Source organism: Hordeum vulgare, chromosome 4H (genome assembly GCF_904849725.1).
Source record: "Hordeum vulgare subsp. vulgare chromosome 4H, MorexV3_pseudomolecules_assembly, whole genome shotgun sequence".
NCBI classification, from domain to species: domain Eukaryota; kingdom Viridiplantae; phylum Streptophyta; class Magnoliopsida; order Poales; family Poaceae; genus Hordeum; species Hordeum vulgare.
Genome location: NC_058521.1, coordinates 290,315,334 through 290,326,202, shown reverse-complemented (window position 1 = coordinate 290,326,202; position 10,869 = coordinate 290,315,334). Strand labels below are relative to the sequence as shown.

Here is a 10,869-nt window from a genome sequence, read left to right as displayed (position 1 = left end):
TAGAGTAGCGTCAAGAGAATGAAGAATTCACATATGTGCTGGCCGGTGACAACAATGTTATGGTTGATTTTCAAAATCCAAGCATTCCCTTTAAGGGCCTCCCGGACCTTCCAGCTCTTCCTGCTCAAAGCCTCAAAAATTAGAGGTGCAATCTCCTTGGGCTTGAGCCAAGGGGAGTCCCAGAAAGGCGTTTTGGCTTCGTCCCCTACAATGATGGTAGTCGAAGCATAGAAGAAGTCAAGATCCTCCTCCGTGCAGGGTTGCCCAAACCGACCCATAATTTGTGAGGATCCTTCCACTCATATCAAAGCCATCTTAGTCAAAGAGCACGCACAAATTTGCACATACAGTACTTGTCGAATAAAATTATACTACCATATATATCCAGCATACAGTTCCACAAACAGATTAAAAAAGGATTCGATTTGAAAACTAAGCAAACGCCATGACACGGGTGTCAACTGAGCAGAGGATTTCATCTAATCATCGTAATCTCCATCAGTAAACTTGTTTTCAGGGTAGAACACCGCCACCACCTGGTTCCCGCCAAACTTCCTGCCATGCATCCCGACCTTGGCCTTGGTCGAGCCATCAATATCTGCATATTCCAGAAACACCTGCAACGCGGACAATAAAGTCCATGGATCAAAATAATTTTGCTCCTGCTCAACGCATCAATACTGAATATGATCAAATCAGAAATCACCTTTCCAACTCCAGGAACAGCAGCGGCGCCGCTGGGGTCAGGTCGTGGGATGACAGCTTTAACCAAGTTACCTGTCCAAGTGTTAGTGAGTACATACATAAACAAGAAATGCATGATATATGATCAGTCATATCCAATTGGAAAAGAATAGTGTGTCTTCTGTAGGTTAGGCCTGATTGCCAATATTGCATGGGGTTGGACTATAAAAGACTCTGCAATGGCATTTATGTGGACTACAAAAAAGACACACAAAAAGACAACACACAAAACAAAACAATTTCAGTAACCGAACACAATGATAACAATAGAATGCAAGGATTCAAAACAAGATGAAGGCAAGTCCATGGATTTAATCTTGTTTACCATATTTGCGCCCTTCTTCCCTCATGTCTTCCAAAATATCCTCGTATTCCTCATCATCTCTCAGTTCATCTGCAGAAATCACCTGGGTCAGGCATACCACCTTTGTTGGTAGAGCCCCTCCAACTTGTAGCACGAGTTTCTGCTCAGAAAGCAACGGTCAAAATTTGGAAGGGAAATACAAACTCACCGTCATTTTGCAAAATATATATTTTCAAGAGCTGGGTGTACCTGCATCTGCACTTGTTGTTGTGCGTGCAACAGGATGGTTTCTTGCTCTGGCCTTGGTTGAGAAGTGCCTTGATTTGCTCGCCTAACAGTAAGGGTCTTGTCTCCCATCTTGATACCATTCAGGGCAGCACAGGCAATGTCAGTGACATTAAGATCCTGGTATACACAGAAGGCATATCCTTTCGAGTTGCCTGTCTCCCTATCCTTCACAAGATCAAATCCTCGCAACGGTCCAAAGGATTCAAGCAACTCCCGCACTTGAGCCTCGGTGAAGTAGTACGGGAGGCCACCCACAAAGATGCGATCAGGGCCTTCTAAACCTCCAGCTGAGCCAGGTGTCAAGCCAACAGCACCAAGATTGAGATTAGGGTTTGGCTGGCTTGGACCCAGTGCAGCAGCCAGGGAAGGATTATAGTCTGTTGGCCTTCTAACTTTCACCGGTGCTCCTTCAAACATTATACCATCTAAGGCCATTGCATTGCTAGCTTCCTCCACGGACCTCATCTCCACAAAAGCAAATTTCTTGTCATGGTTTATGTAGACATTAAGAACAGCATCACCAGGACCAGCTGTGTTTCCTCCAATAGCAGCCATAACTTGATTGAAGTATATAGCAACTGTCTGCAGAAAGAACAGAAAATTAATAAAAGGCGTAGACTGAAAATGGAGAGGCCGTCCAGAAAACAAAGTTAATCAAGTAATTACCTGCTCATTGGCAGTTGGTGGAAGTCCACCAACATAAACACGCCTAGCATGCCGGGTAGCCTGGGATAAGGGTGGTTAACCATGACGTTATATCACAGAACAAAACTAAAATATGATGGGAGTACAAGCAATAAGAAAAGTCATATACCTGTTGTGTCATGGCCTGTGGTTGCATAACTAGAGGGTTGAACTGATACAAATAGAAGAAAAAAAGTTATAAAGTAGAAACATATCAAATACTCCCTCCGTCTGGAAATACTTGTCAGAGTTATGGATGTATCTAGATGTATTTTAGTTTTAGATACATGAATTTGTATCCATTTCTCCGACGAGTATTTCCGGACGAAGGGAGTACTAGAGTTCAGTTCATTCTGTAACCACCAGAAAAGTTACAAAACAGGGTGAATAGATTGCCTGGTGGTGACAGTACGCAATCTTAAAAGGAAAATAGTATTCACCTGTGTAGGAGCGGTGAAATTAAACATATTTGGAAGCATCCCGGTAATAAGAGGGGCAACTGCAGGCAGCTGACCTGCAATTCATCAAAAGAGAACAATTCCTTATAGATATACAAGTGGTTATGATGGAAATCCATAGTAATGTCAATCTAGTATAGATCCATTTCAGATCAAAATACATGGAGAATGGATTGCACATATTCGAGGAGACAAAGGACTAAAAGTAATAATTACGGAACAGCCATAAGGTAATACTGATTACTAGTTGAAGGCGAACAAGATATCAAGCCAGTTATTTTCTCCTTGTACAATAAGCTACAGTAGTCCGCTCTTTCCATTGGCTTATGATGGACAAAGTGGTCCAAGATTGCTTTCCTACCCAATATGAAAACACAACAAACAAACAAACACACAAAAACCAAGAACAGCAAAAGAATAGTCACTCAGTCCATATACAAGGTGGAATAAAATGCAAATTTACAAGTCTTCTCTGTAAGAAAATATCATTCCCACAACAATCATTACCAAGCCTTCGAAAGCATCCACTGCTACTAAATTGTAGGGAGTTCTTAGAATGGGCCAGTTCCCATAGCTCAGTCAATTTCTGGTGATGAGCCACAAAGAGGCAAGTTGCCAGACTTTTCATTGAAAATCGCAGGCAAAAGATAAATTTCCAATAATTTGTTCGACTGTGAACAAACCAACAGTATTTATGAATTGGAACCTGCTACCATTTTTTAAATAAATGGTGATCCGCATTTATAGGAACAATAATTTGAATTACATGATTGTGGTATAAAGCATGTGTATAGGTATTGCAGTGACAATGAACAGATGTACATAGTCATATAATATAGTTGTGGATAACAGCTGATTAGCAGTTCCATAACGGATAATCTTTTGAAGTCCTAACCATAGGAACATATATATCCAAAAATGCAAAACTAGAAACATCAGTATTGTTTGCCACATACCTGGGGTCGTGCCAGGAGTAACCATAGGAATGGCTTGCGATGGTCCCTGGTCAAATCCGCTCACCCGCTTGCTGTTTCAGTGCGGCAGACAGTTATAAGTAGTTCAACAAGCAGGAAATAGCAGACTAGCGCCCCCAACAGGCCCCCAGGGCGCCATTTTTACTGCCGGCGCCGAAAAAAAGTCCCAGCCACGCCCCCAGATCCTCGTTTTTCGCCGGTTTGGGCCAAAATTACAACCGGCGAACCCAAGTGGAACCCAGCGCCCCAGGGGTCGCCTCGGGGCACCGGTTGAACCGAGAAGGCGCATGGGCCCGCGCTGTCGGCGACACGGGCCAATTTTCCTGCTGTTTTTCCCCTTTCCCTCCATTTTTTTCCCATTACCTCCCTCTTCTCCCACGCCACTGCCGCCATTCTTCCCAGATCCGCTCGCCATGCCGCCAAAGAAGTATGCACCCCTAAACAGCATATCTTTTCCCAACTGACCCCTATAAAAATCTATAGGAAGTCGCCTAGCCACCGATTCCGTCCAGCCAAAGCAGAGGAAGCCGAGGGCGCCGATGGCAAGCCCCCCGGGCTGGACGAATGCCCAATGGAAGGGCGATGTTGATCGCTGGGCTCAACATGAAGAAGGCCAGGGACGCGGCGGCGGAGCAAGAGGAGGTGTCTCGCGCAAGGATGGCGAACCTTCCGCCTCATCAACAGGTCGGACTACCCACAAGGCGCGTGGGGGAGATAGCATAGCGCCGCATCGCCGGCGAACTTCTCGCCTCCACCCTCACCGTCGACGCGCTTGGCGGCTTCAATCCCAACATCACCTTCCCGCATGGCTCGCCCCCCCCCCCCCTTCAACCCCGACCCACGCACACCATCCCCCGTGTTCACCGCCGGCCTCACCGCCGGCCTCAGCACCCAGTACAGCTACTCGTCGCCGATGTGGCCCTACCCTTCGCGCATGGTTCGGCGCCGTGGGGCCCTACCCTTCGCGCATGGTTTGGCGCCACAGTTCTGCAGCACCGACGCCAACATGGACGGGATCATCACGAACGGCTCAGTCGCCGCTGCTTCGTCCCCGGGGTTCCACACGCAAGACGAAGCGTTGGACAACGCCATCGACATGGAGGACGTCGAGCACGACAATGCCGAGGAGGAGGAAGAACTGGCGAAGGTGGAGCCACTGGCCAAAGGGAGAAAGAAGAAGCAGCCGGCCAACGGCGAGCGGAGGTCAAAGGAAGACAGAGTGCCTCACCGAAGCATGGAAGACCGTCAGCATCGACCCGATCACCGGCGCGAATCAGAACTCCAGCACCTACTGGAGCAGGATCAAGACGGCGTTCGACGAGCAGAAGTTGGTCGACCCCGACTTCGCCAGCATCCACATGGATCGCGGCGAGAATGCCATGCCAAACCATTGGACAACCATCCAGCAAGCCTGCAACAAGTGGCATGGGATTCAAGAGGAGGTCATGGCTCGCCCGAAAAGCGGCGCCAACTTCGAGCGTCAGGTATGTCCATCGCTCGCCGGCCCAGCTCTTCGTCGTGTACTTCGTCGACACTTGTTCTTCAACTGTGCAGATGGTTCGGATGTTCAACATGTTTCGCCAGGACAACAACGACCAAGACTTCAAGTTCCTTCATGTGTTCACCAGGATCAAGTCGTGCGAGAAATGGACAGAGTGTCGGCTCGATCTCGCCAAGGCCAAGGACGGCGTCTACAACCCGGACGTGCCTGCCTCGGCGACGGCAGAAGAGTATCCCGATGGCAACAAAAGAGCCAAGGCGGCGAGGGACGCGGCACCCGCTGCCGAACGGCTGCAATCGTCGATAGAACAGTGCATCGCCGACGCCAAGAGCAACGCCGCCAAGAGGGAGGAGAAATCGGAGGCGAGGTGGTCAGCGTTGATGACGAAGCAGGACGTCAAGCTCGACCTTCTCAAGACCAACGTCGCTGCGAAGAAGAGGAACACCGACCCGGCGTTCCTGGTGGGAGCGGATGTGTCGACGATGGACGAGCAGGTGAAGGCGTGGTATCTGGCGGACAGGGCCTCATCTTGAACCAAATGCCAGGACCGACGGCGACCACTACCCCTACGCCGAGCACTGAAGTTGTGCCCACAACACCAACGACTACGCCGACCTCTCCCAGCCCTACGGCGGAGGGGCATGCCGTTTGAGTTCCATGTCTATGGTTCCTACCCTTTTGATCGCCGGACTTCAGCTATGTTCGATCGTCAACCCTGTGGCATGATGATCGTCGACTTGTGGCATGATGATCGCTGAACTTGTCTGGTTTTTTTGGTAGCGGGAAAGACAACTTCGAATTTTTTGTGTGTTGGGGGGCGAAAACTAGGGGCGCGGCTAGAAACTTGATTCCCCCAGGCCGAAAAAACCACCGGCGCAGACGCCCAAAGCCCTTCATCGGGTGCGCTGGGGGGCCAAACGGCTAGAGATGCTCTAAGGTATATTAACATATCATGCAGAAAAGATTTGCATCAGATAAACAATGTATGGTTTGTTAAGTGCAAAACAAAGAAAGCAAGAAACCAATGCATGGTTTTATAAGTGCAGAACAAAGAAGGAACAGCATACAAGAATAGCATCTGCGACGGATCTGAAAGGATGGTGATTTGTCTCCCTCGGAATGCTGACATGTTGAACGTAGATAATAAACCTTTGGAAGAGACTCAACATATACCTCTTTGATCGAGAACGCGAACGAGATCTGGATCTACGTTCACGACCCTTAGAACGGGAGCGAGAGCGATGCCTGCGATGACCATCTCTGTCACGGTCTCTTCTGCATTACAAATTTATCCCGGCATACATCAGATTTCATAGAATCAGTAGCACAGGTTTTTGTACAGAAGATGATGCTATCAAAATAGAAGGAACATATGGAGGATACTAGATTAGCATTCTACTGTGATAACAAAACATTTCACCAGAAAACATGACTTGCTATTTCTGTCCCCCAAAAAAACAATTGATTAACAGAGCCTTCATTTTAGCAAAGGTTTTGCAAAATTTAACACCATCTTCACAAAGATTACAATAAACCTTCAGCAAGACACCACCCACAAAGATGACTAAACAACATTAAAAGTGAACCTCGCACCAAGTTAGCATATTCCCGAGTACTTTGAAAGATGCCATTTTGGGCTTCACTCTCCAAAACACTACTCTACAACTCATTTCTATCGTGAAATTTTATAGAACCCAGCAAGATTACATATTATTAGTAAGTTCTTTTTAGACAAATTTGCACATGTGTTGTGAACCTTTAATCACAATAGGATAACTACTGCACTGAAGTTAGCCAGACAGCATGGCTGCGAGAGGTTTACTTTTCTCAAACAAAGGTGACATGACATCTTATATAATATAATACTCCAGGACCTTACATAACAAAATAAGAACTCTAAAGTATTAGCCCTATCAACATAGTCTTATATATAAAAAAGAAACACTATGAGTCATTCAACAGCCATTTTCCTGTGCATGTGTTCTTCCACATCAGCAAAATTGTTGTAGCTGTTGGATTTGCTAGCTTGGTCCACGTCTGATCTGGACACAGAACCCAACATGCATTAATTCGTGCACCCTTAAGTGAGTTTTGAAACTCAGTGTATTAATTTTGAGATGTTCAACTTCTCATGTTAAGGTTTTTATTTTTCTGATTCAACAGAAATTCCACACGTAGTTTAAATCTTGAGGAATGGATTTATATCCTATACAATATTCAGAAATCAAATCTCTAATTTCGCGGCAATGTGCATAGTATTGTTAGTGTTTGGTTGGTGTCCAAATACCAACCTTACTAATTTTCATTCATGGCCAAAACTGTGGTCCTGTTGCCATATTTTTGGCGTGCCCATGCCAACTGTTATCCATTTTTCTTGCCAACATTGGACAAAGCATAAACAAGCAAAACCTTGACCAAATACTTGGTAGGAAGAACTTGGGCTCAAACAAAGCATACCCAAAGGCATGGACACCTATAGTGCTAAAATTCCTAATAAAATATTCTCCCCTCCAGTTTCCTTGATAATGCAAGTCCTTACCTAATATATGTAACCATCTACTACTGCAATATGTCTGACGTTTACTTGGTTTCCAGCCTGCCGGCTGCAACCAAACCGCGCTGCCTTGATAATTACAAGTATTGTCAAATAAATTAGTGTATATCTAATCCAATATCTTACGCAAACTCTGTCAGACTTGCAGAAGTTTCAATTTGCCTATGTCAACATTGACAGGGTATTTTGGTTTAGCTCAAAAATTGATTAAAATTGCATACTTTACCAAGAAACTATTTACCATAGACCAGACTCAAAAAGTATCTTTAAAACAAACACCAGAAAAGGTGACATGAGGGCAAGCAAATTTTACATCATGGAAAATCTCAGAAGATTAAAAGCCTCACAAGTAACAGAGACGGATGGTTTTCAACATAGTTGCCTAGAGCTCATAAATAGGCATGGTCAACTAACATAACTAAATCCATGGAAGTTTAGACATGGTACCTTTCAACATCATGGTCACGGCTGCGATGACGATCATGGTCATCAGAATGGCCACGGTGCTCCCTTTTTTCACTTCTTTCACGGTGCTCCCTATGGTGGCGGTCGTGTTCCCGGTCCCGATCACCCCGGTTCCTCTCCCTGTCCTTATCCCTGCCCCTTTCTCTATCTCTTCCATGTTCTCTATCACGCTCCTTGTCCTTGTCTTTCTCTCGTCCTCTGTCCCTCTCTCTAGATTTTGAGGACCTTCCCTCATGTGGCTGTACCTCCTGCTGGGGACAAAAGGAAGATATTAGTTCTATCTCTTGCAAAATATAAGAATGGTATTCTTTCATAAACAATGATATGATCGATAATATATGAAGGAACATATGCAGAATACTTGCTGTTTAGAGCCACTTGAAGACATTATTCAAACTAGCAACAAAGGAATACACCAAACTATCTTAAGGCAGAATCCATAACTTGTACATACATGATAGATCTTGACAGCTAATAAGATAATAAAGTTTAACAAAGCAATGTGATTAACTAGCAGTAAACTGCCGGGCACCTCTCAGTTCAATGCATCGAGGGATGCCATACAAGTAGTAGGTTAACAATAACAATTTGAAGGAATTGAATAAAATGCAGTAAGACGTATCCATCAGAAATGTGCAATCCCACAACAGTAGTGAGCGGCAGCAGTTTCAAAAGGTAGCCGCTCCCACATGCCCACGAATATGACACGAATCAAAACAAAACCGACCCTAACAACCGAGTATCCCCGCGCCCAGATAGTCGCGCACACATCTCCGCAGATCAACACATCTGCGCAGCCAAACAAGCACTAGTCTGCCTATACCTCGCACAAGCGGGACACGACCCACGGTTCAGCTAGACCGCTACTCGGATCAAGTGGATCAGAGGAATGCACCTGAGAGCGACCGTCAGGTTGGTCGGAGAAACTGGTGGGCTTGGTCGGCGGGGAAACTCCGGTGACGGAGGCGGGCTCGCCGTTGCCCTTGTAGCGCTCCACGTACTCGGCCATGCGACGCGACAGCGGCAGCGGCAGCGGCAGCGGCTGCGGCGAGTCCGTGGGGTGGCGATGTCCTGCTCGGTCGGTTCGTTCTAGGGTTTGGCTGGTTCGCGGGTTGGGGAAAACCTGGTCGGGACAGGTTGAGCACGGGACGGAAGAAGCGGGTGCCTTATACATTGCCCGTGTTCGGGATAAAATCATCGTTTTGATCTTGTTAGTAAACATGAACATAAAATAAACTCGTCTGAAAACAATTTCACGATCTAACTTTTTTAAAACATCATAATTCACGGTATTACTGTTTAATTAAGAAACGTCAGTCTATATTCACGTTGCTGTCCAGGCTTTAGTAGACATTTCTTTAATAGGCATGCAAAATCAGAGGCCAATAACATATTCATGCAGGCGGCAGCAACAGCATGCACAATTATGATGAAGTAGCCCCTAGTAGTAGCCAGAAAAGAATTGTTTAGCAGCCACAACAGCAGCAGCGGCGCAGGTAGACATGGGCTAAAACGTCTGCAAGTGTAGCTTTTCACCCTTGGGCAGCAACGTCAGCTACAGTGGCGTTTCGACCTATACAGCAACGCGAGCTAGTTTGGTGTTTTGGTTTGGACAACAACGCAAACTAGTTTTGCCTTTTTAATTAAGCAGCAACGCCATGGACTGTGACGTTTTAGAAAAAGTCAGATCGTGAAATTGTTTTCAGACGGGTTCATTTTGTACTCATGTTTACTAATAAGGTCAGAACAGTGATTTTTTCGGTGTTCGCCACCAATGTTATTTCCTTTAAGGTTGAGGCCCACACTCATAGCATCTCCATCAATTGAGGCCAATTTTCTTGTTTTAACCTTTGAGGCTACTAAAATCCAGATCTGACTTTAGTTTTTTTTTTAAATCGATTCTAACCTTTTTGCATGACGCCAACATTCCTCGCGTGTGGGTTGCACTGGAGACGCCAGGAACCATGGCGTTTGGTACGGGGCCGCTCGATCCACCTCCTCGTTGACCGGCTCACGTGGTAAAAGGGCCAGACGCCAGGGACCCCGGTGTCTTCGTCTGGAGACCAGACGCCATGGACCGTGGCGTCTCGGTGGCTCGATCTATGGTGTCCCTCATGTTGCCTCTCAGCTCGCCCAGACGCCAGGGGCTTTGGCGTTTGGCCCGTGCCACTCTCAGCACGCCCATACGCCAGGGGCTATGGCGTGGGTCCTGAACGAGGGCTGGTATATGTAATAGAATTTTTATGTGGGTCCCACCACACTCACTTTCACAGTCATCCACCCCGAGCTTTGTGCTTCTATTCTCATCTCCTCCTCTCTCCTACCCATCAAGGCCCCATCGAATCCTCTCCAAAAGGTGCTTCGCTTACATGGATCTTTTCAGAACTTTGTTGCTTGTAGTGATCTCCCCCGAATCATCCATTATTTTTGTTAAATCTTCTTATTATGCTAGATTTTCTACATCTTAGAGAAACCCTAGCTCAACGGTGGTGATATATTTGATTTATTTGTTTTATGACTTGAGTTATTGTGGTTTATGGTTAGTTAGTGTTTAGTGAACAGTCATTCTTTGAAATACAGGATGAGACCATTCATTTACGCTGAGGTTTCTGCTGAGGCAACGGCGAAGCGTGAACATGAATTTATTGAGGAAAAAATGAATCACTGGGTGGCAGCCGTTGATGCGTTGAATGCGGCGTGTAAAGCCTTTTCAAACTACTATTTTTGTAAGGACGCTGCAAAAAAATTAATTGACAAAAAAAAAGAGTGAGATCACCAAGCTCAAGAAGACGGAAAAAGATTGTAGGTGTGATCTTGCAATGCAAGTTGCATTATGTGCAACAAGGGAAGAACGTAAGCAGTTTAACATGAACAACCATGGCGAGGTCATTGATTGG

The 10,869-nt window shown here is 46.0% G+C and overlaps 1 protein-coding gene across 3 annotated transcripts; it reads right to left on the bottom strand.

Annotated features, from left to right (window-relative positions):
• Positions 1-299: 299 nt before the first annotated feature.
• Positions 300-9,154, bottom strand: LOC123448521 (splicing factor U2af large subunit A-like). Of its 3 annotated transcripts, none has more exons than XM_045125437.1 (11): positions 8,868-9,154; positions 7,955-8,223; positions 6,127-6,228; positions 3,435-3,505; positions 2,461-2,534; positions 2,151-2,192; positions 2,003-2,062; positions 1,298-1,918; positions 1,070-1,208; positions 707-777; positions 300-617 (listed from the first exon to the last, which is right to left on the bottom strand). In XM_045125437.1, exons 1-11 carry the CDS (start codon positions 9,144-9,146, stop codon positions 480-482), a joined length of 1,866 nt encoding a protein of 621 aa, XP_044981372.1. In that variant the 5' UTR covers positions 9,147-9,154; the 3' UTR covers positions 300-479. The 3 variants fall into 3 exon arrangements, with proteins under 3 accessions (XP_044981372.1, XP_044981373.1, XP_044981376.1); XM_045125438.1 differs by having other exon boundaries at positions 7,955-8,220; XM_045125441.1 differs by lacking the exons at positions 300-617; positions 707-777 and adding an exon at positions 784-939.
• Between the last annotated feature and the right edge of the window lie 1,715 nt (positions 9,155-10,869).